We start from the raw sequence: 23,256 nt of genomic DNA, 5'->3' as shown, positions 1-23,256 counted from the left end.
ATAATTAGGACCAGAATCCATCTTTTGGTGTATTTTAGAGTACCATGTGCAGGCATTTGAAGTATTATTGTGCTTAGATCATTTGTACTACATTTACCAATCAATTCTATCTAATTCTCCAGATTATTGATTTTGGTGTTTGTAAAAATCACAAATTGTAGAAAATATCTAGCTAAATATAGGTAAAGGTATAAGTGCTCTGACCTTGGTAGCATGCTTCAGGATATCCTATTCACGGTTTCATTTTATCACTGCCCCTGGATTAATGGACTATTGATTCATAGCATGTCACAAGAATAATGCTTTGTATTTGTCTTTTTTTGTATAAATCAGGTGGAAGCTCCCTTCATACCAAAGTGTAGAGGGCCTGGAGATACCAGTAACTTTGATGACTATGAAGAAGAAGATATACGTGTGTCTCTGACAGAAAAATGTGCAAAAGAGTTTGCCGACTTTTAGGATGTGCATGAGGACAAGATGACATCAGGGCTCATATTGGAATCTTTGCACTCTATTAGCAGATGGGGTGGAGCTGAGACCATCTTATGTCACAACAGTTACCTAGTTCCTTCATTCCGCAAGGCTGACTGAGGTCTATTTTGCCATCTTCCATGTGTGCGTTTTGCACCAACCCTTTTATCTAGGCACAATTAACCAAGCGATTTGTGCTGTAACACAGAATGCTAGACCACTTTCCTTCATCTTTTTGGGGGGTTGTTTTCTTTTCCTTTTTTTGTTTACATCTTGTATGTTTATCCCTTCTCCTCACAGCTGTTTTTACCCAACTACACTCCCTTTCATTTTGAAAATGTATTATAAGTTGTTGGAGGGGCAGGGGGTACAAGAGAGAGAGCGAGAGAGATCTGGAAGTTTTTGCAATGAGGAAAATTTCAGATGGAGGAAATGTTGTTTCTAGTCTCTGCCGCTCCATAGGTTTGTGTTTTACATTATAAATCCTTATTTATGTATGGTGGTAAATGTTTCAGCTCAAATTGCAACTACTGGCCAATATTATTTTGAGTTATTTTTGAAGTAACGTTAACCACGGCCATAATCTCCAAATGGAAGTTGTGTCAGGAGCAAAATTCTTCCTGGTGATTGACCAAAACTGTTTAGAAATCAATTTGAGTGCTACATTTGGCTAGATAGACCCTGTGCCTTGGATTTCTATTCTTTATCTGCGCTGCCCCTTCCGATGTGATCCTTGCTTTGGCAGGACCTAAATGTTGCGTGACCATACTATACGGCACATAGCACATTTCGTTTGGTTAAAACTTGAGGATTTACAACTGTTGTCTTTCAATTGCATAATGCTGACGTCACAATCCATTTGGGGGGTTTTAATAACATTTAAACCTGCTCTTAGATAAAACAAGTTTTGGTCAGTATTTTTTTTTTTTTTTTTTTTACACAGAACATGATAAATTAAAAGTGATTAAATCATGACTCCTTTACCGGCTCCGCATTTAAGGCTGTATTTTATTGCTGTTTAATAAACTTATTGAGGTCATAAAGGATGAAATAACAAAAAGATGAAGTGTTCCTGTCTGACAAAACACATTTGAGAAGCAAGAGCAGAGCTAGTCATTGCATTGCTAAGGCGATTCTCATTTTCTGTTTGTTCTAAAGAATAAAGGTTCTTGCCAAGTTTTATTCTGGTATACTATATTAGTAATCGGAGAATGAAGTACTGTTACCATGCCTCTGTACAACGACAGTTCTTTGTTCAAATGAAAAGTTGATAATGTAAGCAAAACTTGTCACTGCTTGTTTTACTCTGTTTTCCCTTTTTTTCTTCTTATTGTATAGCAATTGCTTTAGTTCTAACTACCAACCTTCTACATGTGAGACAGAATGTACATTCACACTTCGTATTTGGGATTAGTTGTCTTTTTTTTTTTTTTTTTTTTTTTTATCACAAACTGACTCGAAATATGGCTGCCACGTGCTAGCGAACAGCACTTTTCCATACTTCTTTCAGTGTTTGTTACAATTCTGTGCACATCATTATTTTATTTTATTTTTTTTGTTTCTTTAAATCCTTCTCCACTATATTTGTACACATCTATGTATCCTTGTCTTAAAACAGCACATCTGAACAGTTTCAAAATAAACTAGTTGCATTTTATTATCCATTTACATGCATACAAGACAATTGTTTTTATGAAAATGATCTATATTGGTATATAGCCATTGTATTTGTTTAAATGTCAGTGGGAATAGGTCGCTGGCACTACTTCCTTTTAATCTGTATGACACTCCTGTAAGAAAAGCCTTTGTAGACATTTTTCAACCGAGTTTAAGATGTACTATCCAACATTCTGTATGTCCTTTAGGTCGTCGAGCATTTTTGCACAACAGCGTGATTAGGAGACTGATGACAATTGCAGTCTTTATCCATCCTTATTTACTTGTGCAAGAAAGGTATAAGATACTTTGCTGTAGCAAATTTTATGTAACAAAAAAATATATAAATATATATATATATATATATACATCACAATAAATTTAAAAGGATTCTTTGTATGAAAATGTTAAAATCTTTTGTATTTCATTTAGACTGAGGATATGCTGTGTATGCTAGCTGTATGCAATCAATTCTACAGTAACTTTGTTGTCATTTATGAACTTAAAAAAGATTTTAATAAATGCTGGAGATCACATTTTGTCATGATTTTAGTTTTCAGTGCCACGAAATGTGGCATTCCAAAATGAAACAGCAGTGCTTTTACCTTCTACAAACCTGTCCTATCCAAACAGCTCTTCATAGAGGGTAGAGTCCTGCAGCGGGTCAGGTACCCGTGGGTTACCAGCAAAAACCTGCGGTACCCTGCGGGTACAAGTTCCGGGTGCGGGTATAGACGCGGGTCATCTCAATAGCGATTTTTTTTTTTACTCCTTTTTCTGATCACGCCTACTTCCAATGATGTCACTTCTGGTTTACAATGACAGAACTTCCTGGTTCTTGATGCTCAACGGGTCGCGGGTCTGAGTTGCGGATAAGGTACTTGCGGGTCCAAGCGGGTAAGAAGGAGGGTCCGGGTTGCAAGTTGCGGGTACGAGTTCCAAAAAAATGGACCCGCGCAGGACTCTAATAGAGGGTATGTATTAAGCTCTTTATACTTGATTATACTTACATATAATGCATGCGACATTACTGTAGTGTCATTATTAATCAGACAATAGAAAATCTGCAGTTTCATTATTTTACCTTACTATGTATATAGGGCATGGTAAGTGCATATGAGCACTTAAGGCACAAGATACGGTAGCAGTGAAAACACTTGCATTATTAAATCCTTTTTCCATGTCATGTTACTGAGTAATAACAAGTTGATTAAGAATGTTTATGCCCCATAGCCTGTTGTGCCACTAGTTTGTGCTGCTAATGTCATATGCCTTTACTCAAACATGGATGAAGATGCATTTGCAACCAGCAAAGCCAGCAATACAGCTACTTTTACACTGAGCAGTCAGTGATTATAATAATGATACATAAAGACCCTTGACCCAAGCAATGCTGACACTTTTTCTAAAAATTGGCTTTTTGTGTTCTCCATATAAAGCTACTTCTTTTTTTAATAAATGCTGGTAGGGAAGTCCCGCTAAAACTAGGGACCTTAGATCAAGAAACAGGTTCCTAAAGGTATAAAAGAAGAGAGGGTAGGGGTAGCAGTGTTATATCTTTTGGACTCATCTCATGGAGTGAAGAGGTCCCTAAGGTAAGATGAGAAAGGAAAAACACTGTGAATGGGAAAATTAGATAGTCCGGGCCACTTAGCAGGCCAAACTGAAGATGCACTGAAAAAGCAGGAGGGTTAGTAACCTGGGTGATTTTTACCAGTTGGACTAGTTGGATTCTGCCTATGACTAAGTGCTGGGTAAGCATGAAACGCGTTAGGCGTTAGAGGGGATACTTTCCATGTCTTTTAACTATTGATGTAAATAAAGTATATTTTTTTACCTATTAGCATGCCTTGGAGAAATTTTTGAGTTTATGGTTTTACCTCTGTTTGGTCACTAGAGGTCTCCGGCATGCATACCAGTAGCATTTACTGATTCTGCTCCCAATTTGACTCTAATAGCTGATTTTTACCAGTGACTTGAGTGTGACTTTGTTTTGCTCTGTATGCTGAGGCTTACTCTCTAGAGCAGTAGTCCCCAACCTTTTCTGCCTGTTTGTCACATTCAAATGTAAAAAGAGTTAGGGAACAATACAGGCATGAAAATAGTCCCCGGGGATGCCAAATAAGGGCTGTGATTGCCTATTTCATAGACCCTATGTGGACTGGAATCCTACAAGAAGGTCTTTTTGGCAATACACCTGGTATTTATGCAACCAAAGTTGCCTCCAAGCCAGGAATTCGAAAATATGGACCTGCTTTGAGGTCACTGGGAGCAACATCCAAGGGGTTGATGAGCAACATGTTGCTTGCAAGCCACTGGTTGAGGATCACTGCCCTACAGGAAGTACTTCTAAAGTCTGTTACTAATTCTTGAAGAAATCAACCATTAACATCTGCATCACACCTCTTTTGTTACTGTTTTAGAACTGTACATTTCAGATAACTGGAATTTGCCAGCAGCTGTATGTATGTTAATATAGGTGTATGCAAGTATAGGGTTATTTGCCCCCCATTAAAAATTGGAATAGTTAAAATATGGGTAAATCATATTAATCCAGAGAGAAAACCAGTCATTTATTTAAACACTAGTTCCACAATTTCAACTAAACAAGACGGCATACTAACATGGGATGGAACTATAAATATCTCCTTTTTTGATGCTAGCCTGCAATCAGATTGCCCAAGCGCACATTAAGCATGTAATCGTGTCTATCTTTGGGCACTGCTTGTTGCTAAGTAACAGGCTCCATTCTCTTCTTCACAGATGTTAACTGTGCATATGATAACATGTCATGCTTTTTGCATTCCCTATTGCTATTCTTACATACACCATTAAAGCTCATAGTTTCAAGGTATATAGCAATAGGCTGCTGCTTTCATTTTAGAACAACCTGCCTCTGTATATTCGTGCAAACAAAACCGGAAGTTCATAAATCAAAACTGTGACTTTTTTTTTTTAAATGAACCTATTACTTTTATATTTTTAATTTCTGCAAATAAGACTCAATTGGTATTTTACGTGCAGAAATTAAACCAATTCAAACCATGTTTCTGTATTCTATCAGTAACTTCCTGTAGGGGGTTAATTCTGCGGAAAATATATATATATATATATATATATATATATATATATATATATATATATATATATATTTATAATAATTCAGACTGGTACCGATGTGCTCCCTTTAGGCGGGAAGCACTACTAGTGTACTATTTTTTAATAATCAGAAATGTTATTTTATTTTTATCTATTCCTTTTGTATTTCATAGACATGATACATGTTAATTTAGATGCAGTCTGTGGGAGATGCCTTTCCATAATTCAGAGGTTTATGGATAACTTATCCCATGCTGCCTTTTTATTATGCTGGATTTTCACAGAACTACAGCACCTATTTCACTGACAGGCACCTGCCCCTGGCTTTACCCCTGTGTCTTTAATTATTCCTTATGTTATCATTCTAAATACTGGCTTTTGTAGGAAAGATATTTTCGCTATTTTTAGAGAAGATACAGCTACTTTGACATTTATTATTTGAAGTAAAGTTCTTTTGGACACACACACAGATTAATGTACCAGTGATATTGGTCCCTTTGAGGCCAACAATATTCAATATACAGCTATATAGAATTCTATTTTTAGAAGACAGGACCTAAAAAGGAAAATGTCACTTGCTATAAAAGAGCACGTTACGAGGTAGATGAGGTTAAAAATAAAGGACAGGTTTATCTACATTGTTGTTCAAAATTTCTAGTTGATCTAGTAGTACAGGGTAGGGCTCAGTCTCAAGGCCAGTTAGGATAAGATTGAGGGAGCCATGAAGAAAGAGACAGTCACCTGGTCACGTCTCCCTCTGCTCCTTGCAGTGACAGGCAGCACCCCCATCCCCTCTGGGAGTTCCTAACACAGACAGGTTTCTCTTCTGTGCCCTGCTCTGAGAGACCTTCCTAACACTTAACTATGATTAAATACCTTTAAGGGCTAGTCCACACGGTGAGATAGCGACGCGTTTGCGGTCGCGGCGACAAAGCGCCGCGACCGGCGCAGGCGACAGTTTTGTATGGGCGCCTATGTAAAAACGCCTGTGCTAACCACACGAGGCGATGCGCTTTTCAACAGTCGCCTGAAAATGCCTCGCTTTGTCGCCGCAAACGCGTCGCTATCTCCCCGTGTGGACTAGCCCTAAACAGGACAGCCTTCCTGGGGAAAGTGAGCTCCAACATGTGAACTGAACCAGTGGAATGGATTGCCTGTTCCTTCCAGAACAGCAAAATCCTTTAAACAGAGAAAACATTCTCTGTTTAGACACAACTCACTTGCAACTTTTATCTCCTATTTGAGAGCAATTAAAGGCAAAACTCCCCTTTTTACACATTTCTTTGGTCACTCTACCACAGTGGTTATGTGATTGGAGTATTCTTTCCATGGGAATTCCCAATGGCTGCAATTTTCGGGCACTTTGTTGGCCTGCAATGTAGTACCGCCCACTTCTTGTTCTCTATCAAAGTACCCTTAGCATATATTGTAGCAGCCAAAATAAGTGAAATAAAACATAAATGTTCTAGTCAACAAATAAAGTTAACCCCAAACTGAACAGAAAGTCCTTGCCCCAACAGGATATTAAACCTACATGATCGATATCTTGTCTATTTTTAGAATGAGTTGTCACCTTAATGTCTGCTTGTGATAAAAGAAGGTGATTGTTCCCTTTTACCTAAACTTGTAACAGATTGATATGATCAGATTCAACTGATGTCGTATGGCCCTGGCCCACGATGATATTAGATAGAAATTTATTTTCCTCTAATCCCAACACATGCCCACATGCCATGTGGTCCCCTATCTGGCAACTTTTCTAGAGTAAATAATTATAGTTTATCTATATAGCTGAATGTACCATGAATGTCAAGCAAGGAAAACATCACCATTCTATTTTATCAAAATGTCGTATTTAGAACTCCTAATTCTGGTCCCCAGGTAGTTACATAGTTAAATTGGGTTGAAAAAAGAGAAAAGTCCATCAAGTTCAACCCCTCCAAATGAAAACCCAGCATCCATAGACACACCCCTCCCTACTTTTAATTAAATTCTATATACCATATATACTCGAGTATAAGCCGAGTTTTTCAGCATCCAAAATATGCTGAAAAAGTCTACCTCGGCTTATACTCGGGTCAGCGGGCAGTAGCTGAGATTGCAGTCACTTTAAATCATTCCTATACCAACAGTTCGCTTGGGGAGAGACTGCAATATCACACTGCGCCCTCTGTTGGTTATATGAAAGAATAACAGTGACTGCAATATCACACTGCGCCCTCTGTTGGTTATATGAAAGAATAACAGGGTGCCCTCTGTTGGTTATATGAAAGAACAGTGACTGCAATATCACACAGCGCCATCTGTTGGTTATATGAAAGAATAACAGTGACTGCAATATCACACAGCGCCATCTGTTGGTTATATGAAAGAATAACAGTGACTGCAATATCACACAGCGCCATCTGTTGGTTATATGAAAGAATAACAGTGCGCCCTCTGTTGGTTATATGAAAGATTAACAGTGACTGCAATATCACACAGCACCATCTGTTGGTTATATGAAAGAATAACAGTGCGCCCTCTGTTGGTTGGCTACCCCTATTCATATTCCAGTCTCGTATTCAAATCAATGCCTGGTTACTGGGGTAGTTTGGACCCTAGCAGCGGGATTGCTGACTGGAGAACAGCTGAATAAAAAGCTAAATGAAACCCAATTGCAAATTGTCTCAACATATCACTCTATATTATACTGAAAGTTGAACAACCCTGTTAAAATAAAGTGGAGCCAAATGATCCAATCTTAACTCACTGCTCTCTATTGTTATACTAATTTTCTGCGCAGGTGTTTTGCCCATTTCCACTATCCTCTTGTTCAGCACTAAATTAGTTAATCTAGAACATGATACCCACCACATTTGCCTTCTAGAGAAAGCATGTTTGTTGGGCCTCTGGAAATTTTAGTAACAATAATAGGGTTAACTAATAAAAGATACTGGGGCTTAGTTATAAACACTGGGAAAATTTGTCCCTGGGCAGTAACACATAGCAACCAATCAGTGATTAGCTTTTTTCAGCCAGCTGCAGGTTGAACACTGAAAGCAATCATCTGATTGGCTACCACTGGTTACTGCCCAGGTGCAAATTTGCCAAGTTTTTATAAACAACCCCCACTAAGTTTGTCTAAATGCTGTAAGCCAGAGGTCCCCAACCGCCAGTCCGCGGCGAGTCTTGGAGTGGGCTGCTAGACAATTAACGCGGCGCGCCAAATTGGACGCTGACCCCTCCAACCCCCTTCCCTCCTGGTCCTTGCAAATAAAATTCGCTTTTCGGTCCCCGGCCCAAAATGGTTGGGGACTCCTGCTGTAACCCATAGCAACCAATCAGCTGGTAGAATTTACAGATGACCAGGTTAAAAGCATCTTTGTTGTTGCTATAGTTTACTTCACCTTTAGTGCCTTTTATTACACATGTGGTAAAAGGTTTAAGGAATGTTTATATTCTGGACTGTGCACAAAGGACAACAGAACATTTGAAATAGAGTTTTAAAATCATCTCATGCTGTCTGGAAGCATCCAGTTCTGCCAGTATTTTAAAGGGATTAACAAAATCTCTCACAACAAAAAGTGAGTGGAATTTGGGTGAAACTCATCATATAGAAAAACCCCATCTTATTGGGAACAAAAATATTTTCAGAGAGTCTGTATATGAAGTGTAATTTCACTGTTTTCAAGATGCCATTCCAAGAGCTGTTAATCTGTTCCTGGAACTGGACCCATTCCAAAGGCTCAACATCTCGTGTGACTAAGAAAATGAATTCTCTGAAGGATAGCAAGATCCAAGCCCTACTGTGATTTACTAAAGTGCTGCATGGGGTACTGGAGGTTGAATTAAAAAGATGGAAAGAGATACCGAGGCCTCTTACAGGCGTTTCCTCATTCCGTTCCTTGTGGTGCATCTTTCATGCCTTCCACTGCAAGGAACCGCACCAAAAAGAATTTCAATGAGGTATACTCACTCTGCTGCAGGTAGCACCAAACACAGGTGGGAAGCAACTTAAAAGGGACCTATCACCTAAACTTTAAAATTAGTCCTTTTCAAATTAAACATGAAACCAAATAAAATTTCTATACCTGAATAAATTGAAAAGTCTTAGCAGTTAATCACTGCCTGCCCTCCTCTATGCCTCCTAGAGGTGTAGAGGCAGGGAAGGCAATTACTTTCACTTTCCATTCTGCACTTGCTAGATGTCACTGCATACCCCCCCCCCGATTCCCTATTCTCACCATCTTATTGTGCAGTCAGTGCATGGGCAAGGGCACATCATTTCACATAATTATAACACTGGAACAACCAGCAGATATCTGAACCAGAGTATAGAAAACAATGTTTATCTATTGTTCCTGCTTATGATTACCAAATCATCTAATGACTGTAGGTCTTTTAACAAATATAAGCTATAAGTTTATACAATTTGCATTAAAACTAACCAGTTTTGATGTGTTTTTCTGTTCTGGGTCCTCTGATTTTTCATTTAAGCTTACAGATGTCAGGAGCTACCCAGCCTAGAACCAGGAACCAGTATTACTCACAGGTGTGGAATTGGCTGCAAGGATTTTATATGCTGGATGTGAAGACTTTATTATCAGTGAGCCAATCTTTACATGATTTGACCACCCATGAGCTGAGACAAATCAGAGTGATCTCATGGTTGGCCCAGGGTTCAACTCAGTAACAGGTCACTCTCCTGCTGTTAGTAATTTGCACCTAACTCACCTGTTTCACTGAAATGTATAGTCATTAACTGAAGTCCTCCAATATGGTCCAAAGCAGTAAAGCCTGGAGCACAGCATGGGGGCAGGAATGGTTATGGGGAATGCGTTTGGCCAATATGGACCTGGATCACTCTCGATTCAGGCTGACAACACTGAAGTTTCAGATAAATAAATATAAATGTTCATCGTCTTCTGAACATGTGGTTATATGGATTTCACTGCAGTTTCACAAAGTAATCTTGTAGTAGAACCATGTTATGAATGGGGGTAGTTCATCTGTAGATTAACCCACTCCTGGTGGGTTTATGGTGCCTGTCCTGTGTATCCTCTACGTAATCTATTCATTGGTCATGGGCCAGTTGTCCAACGCTCACCCTTTTCTTTCTAACCCCCTCCTGCCTACTAACCCTAATGCTTATGGTTCAATGGGCCAATGCACCTTCAGGAGTAAAACCTAAGGTGACACAATTGCATTTGTGTGATGTCATTTCCTCGGTTCCTAAGCTGCTGACAAAGGAAAGTGCTGTACATTCATTAGTAAGTAGCAGAGAGGGGTGTTGAAGCTTGCAAGCACACAGTGGATTGAGCCATATGGGGCTTTTCGTGGCCTTCTGCCAGGGTCTCCTGGCAGTATTTTTGGGGTGGAACTATTTACCTGCTGGGCTTCTTGAATGGACCCTGGCCTTGTCTTGTGGCCACTTTCCTGCTCCCTTTGTGTTTATACAGCAGGCTACTTTCTGGTTGCTTCAAGTGGGCTTGTTTTTGTTAAGTCTCCATTTTTTTGTAGAACCTGTAGTAACAACAAAACAAATGATCATATTCAGACAGGTAGCATAGCATCATATAATCCCCAAGCCCCTTCATTTTTATTCTCACTTCTTTGGCTAACTGAGCCCTCTCCCACCAGGGGGCTCCAGTTATTTATCTATAGGTCACTTGGGCCCAGGGAGGAAGGCCCTTCCAACAACTACAATGGAGCCCCAATAAAAAAAAACATGATCTGTATATGCATGACCATGTCCTGGGCTACCCCAGTAACACCCCATTATGCCAAAACCCTGCCCATGATCCACACAAACTAAACCCCTTATCCATCAAACCTCTCCCATTCTCCTACAAGCAGAGTTGCCAGGTTGGCAGTTTTCCAGCCAAAATCTGGCTATTAAATTAAAGCCCAGACGGGTTCTGAAAGTACAAACTAGCCAAGGTACTTTACGTATTTGGGCTACTTTATGGGCCTTTGGCTGGTTTGTACTTTGGAAACCAGCCAAAGTTTTTTCTTGCCCTAATGTGCCAAGCCTGTGTCTCCCAATGCATGTTGGGTAATGTCGTTTTTCTTTAACTATTTGCCAACTGCCAAGTTTAATGTAAGACTACAATAGCCAGCATGCGATGTGACTGACTTGTGTAGAAGTCTGGAGTTACCAGATTTTGGGCTCTGTACCCAGTCTCCCCTCACTCTTAAAGGGGGGGTTCACCTTAAGTTAACTTTTAATATGTTATAAAATGGCCAATTCTAAGCAATTTTTCAATTGGACTTCATTTTTTTTATTATAGTTTTTGAATTATTTGCCTTCTTCTTCTTACCCTTTCCAGCTTTCAAATGGAGGTCACTGACCCCATCTAAAAACAAATGCTCTGTAAAGCTACACTTTTATAGTTATATGTACTTTTCATTATTTATCTTTCTATTCAGACCTCTTCTATTAATATTCCAGTCTCTTACTCAAATCAATGCCTGGTTGCTAGGGTAATGTGGACCCTAGCAACGTGATTGCTGAAACTGCAAACTGGAGAGCTGCTAAATAACTCAAAAACCACAGATAATAAAAAATGAAACCCAATTGTAAATTGTCTCAGAATAGCACTCTCCACATCATACTAAAAGTGAACAACCCCTTTAAGCATTCTCCTATTTTCCAGTGACTTTCCTCAATTTCAGACAATTTTGGGGCAATAATCTGCTGGCCACCAAAATGTCTAGAGGTTGACCTGTTTTACCAATATTTATTGAAATTGTATGTGTATTAGGGCCAGCCTTATGGGGCCCCTATACCTCTTGGGCCCCCTCTGTTATTAAGCCCACAATGACGGGTGAATCGGCCCCATTTAGCTTCATGGAATAATTTGCGACTTTTTTTCATTGCAAATATTGTGCTATTTTGGGGCTACTTTTGAAGTGCCTCTTGGCTAGTTTTGGGCTGGTTTTGTAGCTGACTTTGGCTGGTTTTGAAAAACCTGGCAACCCTGGCCACAAGCCCTGTGTCCTTTGTGAGGCACAAATCACATTTATACACTTTATAGGTTCCCTGTTCCACGAGGCCTCTGACTGAAGTACTGGCTGATAGTAGCCCTGCTCCTGACTCCCTGGCCCAAGCAATGCTCCCTGCTGTTTGCCAGCAATAGGGTAAAAAGTAAATACAATAGACACACTTTTTTCCCTCAACACAAACATCCCCAAGCCCAGGCTCATATTCAGCGATGTGTTGAGTGAAAGTAAGTGTAAGTAACTGAAGTCAATATTGTTACTGTACTAAAGGGAACTTGTGGGGGTACAAATGATAAAACCAATGGAAATTTGGAAGAACTTCACCATAATAACGTTCTAGCATGAAAGCAGCTCACAGGCTACAAATCATCTATTGCTTTCATAAACACGTGACATATTCCTGCCCTCCCTTTTGCTTTGGGCCCTGACCCTCTCTGTTAAAAGTACTTTCATTAGACATAGAATGGTAACATCATATTCACTGTTTATGTGTATAATAAAGTTGTTTCTCGCGAGCTGCTATAGCTATATAAAAAAAACTACATCACCCAGCATGCTCTCCAGCTGCAACGGCCGCTGCTATTGGTTAATTGTGTAACACTGCTACTCGTGCTGCATGTGTGTGAGCCGTGCCATTGGGAGGAAGCTCAGTTGAGGGAGTGCGGCTGCTGCTGCTGGTGTATGTGAGAGACAAGGGTGAGTACGAGTCGGGAACATGCAGCTATGTTTCCTTCATTTTGTATATAGTACTGTCACTGCTGCTGGCTGCTTGTCTGAGACTGACCCTACTGCTGTGCCTCTCCTCTCTCCCAGTAGTTATGTACAGTGACCAGCACAAGCTCTAGGTGTCTGCACTTTATTCATGTGAGTGACGTTGCTTCAAATTGCTGCAGTTTGGGCAGGTCTTTGTTCAGTCTCCATTGATTTGCAGAACCTGTAGCAAGAGCAAAACAAGCAGGCAGCATATATCATCCCCAAACTCCCCCTTATTTTCACTAGCCTCACTTGCACAAACTCTGCCTCTTTGTTCAGGGCTAGTGGCCGGGGTCGGGTGGCCTCCCCTCCTCCAGAACTCCCGACTCCCTGCCTCTTCTCCACACTGATATCTGTCTTTGCTCTGTATTTTGCACATAAAGGGTAAATGAAATACATTTTCTCTCACACAGTCTGCTCATCTATGGCTGACTCACTTTCAGTGTAAATAGTGTACTGTTACTGTGGGGCAACACTTACATTGCTGTATAACATGCAAAAGTTAAAATTGCTGGACCATGGGGAAATCACGTAGCTAATTAGCCAATTCACTTAAATGCGAAGTTGTGTCTCAGCAGCCGAACGCTGGCGAATTTTCGCTACAAGTTACTTTGGCAGAGCATTTCATAGCGAATTTTTGCTAGCGTTCATGTCTGCCTAGCAAAGCTTTGTTAGTACTCTAATGCTTAGCTCAATTTGAATAGGGTGGGTACTAGGGTTGCCACCCGGCCAGTATTTTACCGGCCTAGCCGGTAAAACACATACCAAGGCCGGGGCTGGTATTACAAATTTATTGGCAATGTAGCTGCCGGTAAATTTGTAATACTCCTAACAAAAGCCCTCGGCCGCCCCCAACCCGCTCAGAATTTACATTTTTTTTGTGCTGTCTTCTGGCAGCGTGTTAGGCCCCACCTCCTTACGTCACAGCATGAACCTTTCTACATCACGGCCCGCCCCTTTTACGTCACGGCCCGCCCATTTGCTCCCGCATCCACCACCAGCCAGTTAGCATTGAATTAAAAGGTGGCAACCCTAGCGGGTACATAAAAGTCATAACAAACAAGGGAAAGTTGTGCTCACCACTATTTTTTAAAACCATTAGGCGGGGGTGCAATGAGGTTGTGACCACAAAATACATATAGTCAAAAACAAGAGTCCTCTGCACTCAACCCATTATCAATATATTTAAGACAGTGACATTTTGTGCATACTGCTACTAAAAAATGCCTTACCCTTTAAACAAAACAGGGATTGTTTGTCCATATATTGCAATATATTTAAGCTGGCCAATTACGTCAAAGTCATCCCATATCTGGCCAGTCCTATGCTTAATTTTCATCTGATTCATTAAGAATTCTATTGCTTCATTATACATTTTACAAAGGGACTAGGTTTTACCTGCAACTTACTTGCTGCTTTCAAAGTAAACCTCCATACTTGGCTGCCCTTTTATTAGACACCAGTGGGATCACCTGACTATAGTTGGGAAGGGTGGGAGCTACAACATGGAGCTGGTCACTGCTCCTGTATTTTGTGGTCACACCCTCATTGCACCCCCGCCTAATGGTTTTAAAAAATAGTGGTGAGCACAACTTTCCCTTGTTTGTTATAGTTTATACAGGAGCAGTGACCAGCTCCATGTTGTAGCTCCCACCCTTCCCAGCTATAGTCAGGTGATCCCACTGGTGTATAATAAAAGGGCAGCCAAGTATGGAGGTTTACTTTGAAAGCAGCAAGTAAGTTGCAGGTAAAACCTAGTCCCTTTGTAAAATGTATAATGAAGCAATAGAATTCTTAATGAATCAGATGAAAATTAAGCATAGGACTGGCCAGATATGGGATGACTTTGACGTAGTTGGCCAGCTTAAATATATTGCAATATATGGACAAACAATCCTTGTTTTGTTTAAAGGGTAAGGCATTTTTTAGTAGCAGTATGCACAAAATGTCGCTGTCTTAAATATATTGATAATGGGTTGAGTGCAGAGGACTCTTGTTTTTGGGTACATAAAAGTCATATGGACATCTTTATTAGTAATTTTGTGGTGCAAATGCTTGAAGTGGCCACTATTTATTACAAATGTCCAATGAACCATGGTAAAGACAGAAGAGATCCTCTAATGCACTAAACATAAGCCCACCCTAAAACAAATGTGTCATGCCCCTCAAATGTCTTTGAAGGCAATCCCTCTTTAAAAAAAAAAAAAAAAAGTTGCCAGTGTTTTTTTTACAACTTTTATCAATTTCCAGGATATGTTGTCGCCGACATAAGATTTAGGAAGATGTAGCTTCGTTTCTCAGTTCGGCTGGTCTGAGGCGGCTAAGTAAACTCTAAACGTTCAGTAAAATTTGCATCTTAGTGAATTTGAAAAGGCGCCTGCCAATAGTGCGTGAACGTACGCAAGCGACGGTTTCTTTCGCTAGCAAATTGTTGTCTACGCTTGTTAGTAAATTGGCGATGTCCCTGTAGATGGGATTTCTGGCAAATTGTCGTTAGCATTAGCCACTTCACCATTTAGTGAATCTGCCCAAAGCCTCTGCATGCAGTGCCCATTGATACTGGCCCTGCTTCTGAGTTCCTGCACCTTACCCACGCTCACAGTCACTAGCTGCACTCCACATTTAGCACCAAAAAGGTAAAAATAATAGCAGTTCTTTTCCTTAAATGGGTTGTTCTCCATGAAGTTTTTTTAGTATTATGTAGAGTTATATCCTGAGACAAACAGTTTTTTCTTCTATATTATTTGTGGTTTTTGTTATTTTTTAGCTGTTTATTCAGCAGCTATACAGTTTGCAAATTCAGCAATATGGTTGCTAGGGTCCAAATTACCCTAGCAACCATGCACTGATTGGATTAAGAGACTGGAATATGAATAGGAGACACCTGAATTGAAAGAATAGTAATAAAAAGTACCAGTAACCATAAATTTGCAGCCTTACAGAGCATTTTTTTTTAGATGGGGTCAGTGAAAGCTGGAAAGAGTCAGAAGAAGGCAAATAATTAAAAAAAAAAATGAAGACCAGTTCAAAAGTTACTTAGAATTGGCCATTCTGTAACATACTAAAAGTTAAGTTAAAGGCCAATCACTCTTTTAAACTCAGGTAACACATTCATCACATACAAAGGTAACATATATTATATATTTATAAGGGAGGAGATGGGCTAACTGAAGCTGCTATATCCCAAGAAAGCCTACATCAACCAGCATGCTCTCTGCTGCCACTTCATTAATGTGTGCTACTCTTGGTGCAATGTTTCCTTCATCTTGTATGTTCAGTGGCCTTATACTAGGGTGTATGTGGGGCTACTCGCTCACACTCACTGCTGGGTGCTGGTATGTGTATCCCCCGCTCTTTAATTTCAATTTACATTGACATTTTATTGGCTGTTGAGGCATGCATAAGACAGTGGAACTCCTTGGTTACTGCTATCCTTAGATATACATGTATGGGACCTATTATACAGAATGCTCGGGGGCTAGCGTTTTCCAGATTTTTCTGTAATTTGAATCTCCATACATTGTGTACTTAGAATGAATTTAAACATTAAATAAACCAAATAGAATTACTGTCTCTAATAAGAATTAATTATATCTTAGTTTGGATCAAGTATAAGATGCTGTTTTATTATTGCAGAGAAAAAGGAAATGAACTTTAAAAATCTGTAATTTGTATTCTGTAATTCTGAGCTCTCTGGATAACAGATCCTATGCCTGTATATATAAAGACTGTACATTATTCAAAAGTATATAAAAAGTTGTAGTTCATGTCAGTAACAGATGTGATTTGGTAAATCCACTGCCTGCAATAGACTGGAATGCCTAGGACTCATTTTGGAAAACCATTGGTCATCCATAGGCAAACGTTGCATCCTTTGCAATAAGATGGATAGATTCAATGAGAATAATCATGAAAATGCCATTGAGCAGTTTAAGCCAAACAGAGGGCAAGACATTCGGAAGAAAGTATGGTCACAACAGTGAAACTAGACAACGTTACTTCTTAACTATATTAATAACTACCATTGTAGTAGCACATTGGTGCCTTGTATGTTACTTGATATTTAGCTCAAGGAGATCCAAAAAAAGAACAAGTCATGGCAGTACTGGACTGAAAACTTGCAAAACCGCATTCTACAACAAGTGTGTCCCAAAAAAGTGGAGACTTTCTAATAAGAGCTATATATTTAGAATTTGATCAAAAATAGTTATAGTTAAAAGGGAACTTGTTCCTGCCCATAAATATGCTAGGTTAAACCTTGGATTTTCCTGATAAGGGGTCTTTCTGTAATTTAGATCACCATACCTTTAGTTTGCTAAAAGTCATGTAAAAATGAAATAAGGAAAAAGGGTGAAGTTCCACACCCCAGATTATTGGTTAAAAGCTGAAATCTTTATAAGTCCATTTTAAGAACACACAGATTGAGGTGGGCGATATCGGGATGATTGGATCGTGGGCCCTAGGGCCCAACAAACTGTTCATAAAGCTGCTAATACATGTGGTCGCGGGACCGTATCTACGAACAGATCTGGCCGCAATCCGATATCATTTGGGGAAGCCCGTCGGAGAGCCACACACACGGATTGATAAGCTGACTCAGTCTGTTCGCCAACTTTTATCGGCCCGTGTATGGCGAGCTTTAGTTGTCAACAATTACAAGATACTGTTGGATTATTACAGAGAAAAAGCAAATCAGCAAATCATTTTTAAAAATTTGATGAATTTGCTGGATGGCAGATGGCCCTCCCATAATTTGGATCTTTTTGATGATTGGTTTCTGGATAAGTGGGCTTTCAAAAATGTGTTGGGGTTAGCAAACCCTCAGATTTTACTTTGCTTCAGCCAGGTGTTCCACCCAGTCTTATTTACCATAATAGCAAACATGGTAGTGGGACTGTGTACATCTGCACACTGTGTTTGGAGAAGGACACAGTCCTACCAGTAGCCTGTTTTGCATTGAAACTTAAAAAATGTAAGAGGAGGTGATTGTGTTTCTTCATATATAAAGGTTTGAATGAAGCAGGAAATCTGCATGTATTGGACATTTGTACTTAGCCCAAGTTTCACAGAATGTCAGTAACTTATTTGTGAGAAGGTCTTTATTGTCTTACAGAAATACTTTTTCCATATATAATGAAAATTTACTAAGAGTGAGTTTCTGGTTTCTGTGGGTAGAGAAACCAGGGGACAGAGAACCTCTGTTTTGTCGACATTTAGGGGCAGTTTTTTTAAAGGTCGAGTTGTTTTTTCCACAAAAAAATTGAGTTTTCAATGGCAGAGGTCCCTTGAACCATTTGAAGACGTTAATAGCCTTCATGATGTTTGTTTTTTTGGTGAGTTTTGCTTGGAAACTCAATCGATTGGAGTGATTCGAGTTTTTCAAGAGTTTTCAGGTTGTTAACCCCGATCTCAGTGATTTGAGTTTTTTTCGATTTCAAGTTTTTTCTTAAATTAGAAACCATTAGAGTTGTGAGCTTGTTCGAGGTCTAAAAAAGCTCACATAGCTCTAAAATTTGACTTTTGATAAATAACCCCCTTAATTTAAAGCCTTGAGTATATTCTATTTTTTGTTAACGTGGAATGAAGAATAGGCATTAATGCTGCTGATTTACCAGCGTTAAGAGAATGTTATGTCTGAACAGTGATATATCAAACGTTTGGTTTTCCTTTTTCAGACCTGTTACATCATCTTGTGAAATAGTTTACGCATTTACAGGGGCATCTCGGGTCTATTTTTTTGAGAAACATATAATGCATTTTTAAGTGATCAAATGCCTTTGTGGTCTTTCATTTATGGCCTTCATCAGTCGCATAGCTTGTGTGGTGTAATCCCCAATCTGTCTGGTATAAATAAAGCCAATCTGGTTGGGATTTTTGAGTTTTGAGTCTTGTAAATAGTTTTAAATCTGTAGCTTGCAAACTAGCTAGGATACTTGTCCTCATTGTGTATTATAGTGATATAAGGATAATATGGGATTAGGTATTACCATGCCTGATAGGAAGGAATTACATCGTTTAATTGACTTGTGCTAGAAACGCATGACACTTTTGTCACAAAATTCAAGATCAGTTATTTAAACTATAATTTTATACTTTATTTAGATGTATTGGTTCAAGATTTTAAGTAAGGGTCATTCTTTGGGTTTGCACTTCACTCATGAGGTACTGATAATGTTTGAATGGAACACACAGAAATTTTTCATGAAACAGCTACTCTATATGGCCAAAGGTTCAGCTGCCTGTCTAATATTCTGAATGGTATCAACTATTAGAAAAAAAATCAGGTAGCAGTCACCAATGTGCCAAAATGCCTCTGACAGGTATACCATCTTGTCATATGTCTATAAGATGGGGCAACAGGAGCAGACAATTTTAAATGCATTAAATATATATTCTCTCGAAAGAAATATTCCAGCAGTACTCCAAAAATGTGAACAAAATGCCACAAAACAGGCAACGTTTCAGGCTTAGCTAGCCCTTTATCAAGCCTTGATAGCTTTATGCATTTTATGTCAGACAACTGCTTTCTCAGAAGCTTAGATTGTCTCCGTATTCCATGCAACATTTAAAAAGCTCTTGACAACTACCATCTATTAGTACATTTCATAATATCTACCGCATGCAGCATAAACACATATCTAAAAATGGATATAACCAGTTCCATATTCTTTTCCTCCTGGTGGGGCAGACCATTATGGTATGAAAGTTGCCCTTAAAGTGTTCCATCACTCATACATCTTAAGATGTTCCGCCAATCTGACTTCCGCTTGCACTATGTAGCATACTGTATGTAACAAACTTGGTAACACAGTAAATGATGTTGAAAAAAGACATGTCTATCACTTTAAATAAACCCCTTTCTGCATCTTAGGATGGATTCTCCTTTCTTTTAATGTGTATGGAGGCCCACACATCTGCTGGAAATATCTATTTGTGAATAAGGGTAATACTACGTGTGGCGGATTCTCAGTCTGCGCATACTCATATTCTGAATAATACACTTTTCAACCATACAATTCCTACAGAGCTTCAGTAATTGTGCATACGGGATATATTTAACTGCATGACGGGGATGAAATTAATCTCTGTTCTCTTTATCTCATTCCTATTATCACCTAAATAATCTAGCCAACATAGTGTCATCCTGCAAGTAACATTTTACACCAAAAGAATTGGTGTTCCATATGATCCACGGTAGACTTAATGTCATAAGGGTGGTCATTCAGGTACTTCAAAAAGCCATATACTGCAGACTCACTCCATACCGTGAGGACATATTCCATATAGCATGTCCTTCTCATATAGATTATTTTCTCCCACATAGCCATCAACATGAGAGTGTAAAATTCAACTCTATAGCCATATATGTTATCTAGGGCTAAATTAATCCATTAAAGGACATGAAGTTCTGGGGAAGTATGCATTCAATATTACAAAACAATTAATCTGCATACACAAAGTCAAATATCTTTGTAATACAAACTGGCAACTCTAATCCCATCCACATGTTGGATCCTAGCATAAACAGATCGTACATTCAACGTAACCCAAATGTACCCTGACTTCCATTTAATATCATTATTGTTCTCAAAGTTTCTGGAACATCCCTTAGGATAGTATACACATTAGTGTATTTCAGGACATAGTCTACATATGCACTCAGCCCTTCAGTACACTCCTATGCCAGAGCCTAGAGGTTCCCAGTAGGGCTGACTTATGCGTAATGAATAAATAACACAATCTGTAGCATTACTCTATAGACTTACAAATATTTGTCTACATATTCCTATCCTTTAAGATTCCCTCTGCCAATATTGCAAAGTTTATCCAATACTTTCCTCCTATCATGTGCTCTTTTTACACGTTTGAGCTCCTCAAAGAGACAACACCACAGTCAGTACCGCAGTTAAGCCAAAATTTGTAAGCTCGTGCCAATGTCAAGGCCTCTCATTATACACGAGTCCTACACTGCCTATTAGCATTCTAAGTCTGTAGTGCATTTAAAATCATTAGTCCCCCAGCAAACAGTGTGATTAGTAAGATCATGTTGCAGTTACCCTCAGCTCTAGTGAGAGAGCAGGGGAGCTTTTAAGCCCCAGCTAATTAACCAACAAGTTCCTTGTTCTTTACACAGCAATAAATCACTAGCAACTTTGTGCTAACCTACATTCTGGAGTTGAGCAGCTGCTAGAAATGATAAAAAGCCATTATTTGTATACAAAAAGGAGAATGATTGCCAGTCCCTGGTGCTTTTTAACTAGAGCTCCTGATGCAAATTTGTCCATGGCACTAGAGATAAGCACAGGCAGCATGGCACTAGAGATTATTATTAACATGTATTTATATAGCGCCAACATATTGCGTAGCACTGTAGGCCGTGCTGTAGAGCCCGGAAGACTGCGCGCTGTTTGTATCCATTAGACTCCGCCCACTCTTATCTCCATGCCGGGGTGCTGATGGAACTCAGTGCTTTGCGATCATTGTGGTTCCCTCCAAACAAGGGAAGGGAGTAATATTTCTTATTCCTGACAGCTCACCCCTCCCCCTCACCTTGTTGTACAAAGAGATAAGCACAGACAGCCTATTTTGCACTTAAGGTTGGTGGCACATGGGGAGATTGTCTTCTGCGATAAATCTTCGCTACTGCAGTTGACTGATCTCGTCTTAATGTCTTCCCACCAGATGCCTTCCCAAGAATGTGAATTGCTGGTCAGAACTAGGAGTAGGCAAAAGAGGCAGCTGCCTAGCGCACAATGATAGGGGAGCACTGGGCAGTTACCTTAAAATTGTCTTCTGCCTACCCCTAGTCCATGTTTGCACCCCTCAGTCTTACTCCTATTCCTTCCCTCCTACATCCTCCCCTCCCTCCTGTCACCCTCTTTCCTGTCACCCTCCGTCTCTCTCCCCTCCCTCCTGTCACTCTCCCTCCTGTCACCCTCCCTCTGTCGCTCTCCTCTCCCTCCTGTCATCCTCCCCTCTGTTGCTCTCCCCTGCCTCCTGTCATCCTCCCCTCTGTCGCTCACTCCTCCCTCCCTTCCTTTCCAACGCTCTCCCTTCGTCGCGGACAGTCGCAAGCACATACCTCACAAGGAAACTTCGGGCGACTTCGTAAAAACCAAAGTGATGCTTATGCCATCCTGAGGCGATCCATATTCTTCCCGGTGGGAAGGCATTTTGGGGAGATTAGTCGCCCGCAGTAGCAAAGATTTATTGAAGGTGACTAAATCTCCCCATGTGCCACCACCCCAACACTGCATCAAATGTTAATAAATGAGCCCTGTTGGGTCTGTGAGGTGTTGCATTTCTACCGACAGAGATTTAGGGTAATGTCACACAGGGAGTTTTTTACAATGCAATCACACAGGCAACAAAATCTCACATAAATGCTTTCCCACATGCAATAGTGTCAAGTGCCAGTGGGAAAACATGTGTCGATTAATTTTCCAAAGTAGTCAACTTCACAAGACTTTTTGGAAGTGACATGCTTGTTTTCCCAACAATGGTTTACATTATTGCATTTGGGAAAGCATTTTGGGAGATTTGTCACCTGCAGAAGTGCATTTTTATAACGGGTGACAAATCTCCCCGTGTGCCATCACCCTTAGAATGAACAAACACATGGGGTGGTTTATGCATTTATCAGGTGTCAATGAGTAAAAATTCAGTAGGGAATAGGACATCTGATCCACACAAAAATGTGTTTTTACCAACATGGAACAGAAATATTATTCAAAGGTAAGCAATGTAAGCTCCGTGTTGGTGTTTCTGGACATTTAAAGGGTTTTTCTTGATAAAATAACAGGTAACAAAAAAAGTATTCATCTTACATATATACCATGCTATGTGATGTTTATGTAGTCTTTGCTTTGAGACCTGTAATATTACAATTCACTTCTACGTTTCTGTTCCTGCACTGAATTTTGAAAAGGCATTCTTAATGAACAGACTAATATAGACATGTTGCACACCTTGCTTTTATGGAACTGTACAAACCAGAGAAAGATTTGTCATTAAATATTGCTTTTCCCTTGGATTTGGGTTTTCATGACAGCTGCAGAACTATTGTTTTCAAGCATTTGTGGTTTGTGTAACAAAGATAGTAGCTAGGAATGATTTAGCATGTGTCAATGACAGATGATAGTAGAATAGGTATGATAACAATTGTGTTCTGTATCTTTAAGATGTCAGCCATTAAGCAGGAGGCACTTAGTGTATGAGTTCCCTACGTCACCGCAGCTTGCAGCCTGCCTGCTCTTGTTTCCGTGTGTCAAATTGTATCTCATTACTGAACTC

At 39.7% G+C, this 23,256-nt stretch overlaps 2 protein-coding genes across 6 annotated transcripts in view; both read left to right on the top strand.

Annotated features, from left to right (window-relative positions):
• Positions 1 to 2,661, top strand: part of prkacb.L (protein kinase cAMP-activated catalytic subunit beta L homeolog) — a 54,186-nt gene extending 51,525 nt beyond the window's left edge. For all 3 annotated transcript variants that reach the window (XM_018258157.2, XM_018258156.2, XM_041590299.1), the window contains exon 10: positions 334 to 2,661. In XM_018258157.2, the coding sequence (XP_018113646.1) occupies positions 334 to 459 (126 nt within the window). In that variant the 3' untranslated portion in view covers positions 460 to 2,661. The remainder of the gene's footprint in view (positions 1 to 333) is intronic.
• A 10,024-nt stretch (positions 2,662 to 12,685) lies between these two features.
• samd13.L (sterile alpha motif domain containing 13 L homeolog) overlaps positions 12,686 to 23,256 on the top strand; it is a 20,741-nt gene continuing 10,170 nt past the window's right edge. The window contains exons 1-2 of one of the 3 annotated variants that reach the window (XM_018258155.2): positions 12,686 to 12,906; positions 22,517 to 22,518. The gene's annotated coding sequence lies outside the window, so the exon portion shown is untranslated. Of the gene's footprint in view, positions 12,907 to 22,516; positions 22,519 to 23,234 lie in introns of those variants that run through there. The other 2 variants (XM_018258154.2, XM_041590297.1) reach the window with 2 other exon arrangements.

This window comes from Xenopus laevis, chromosome 4L, assembly GCF_017654675.1.
Source record: "Xenopus laevis strain J_2021 chromosome 4L, Xenopus_laevis_v10.1, whole genome shotgun sequence".
Taxonomy (NCBI): domain Eukaryota; kingdom Metazoa; phylum Chordata; class Amphibia; order Anura; family Pipidae; genus Xenopus; species Xenopus laevis.
Note: the sequence above shows the minus strand (reverse complement) of the source record. Positions and strands in the feature narration are given on the sequence as shown.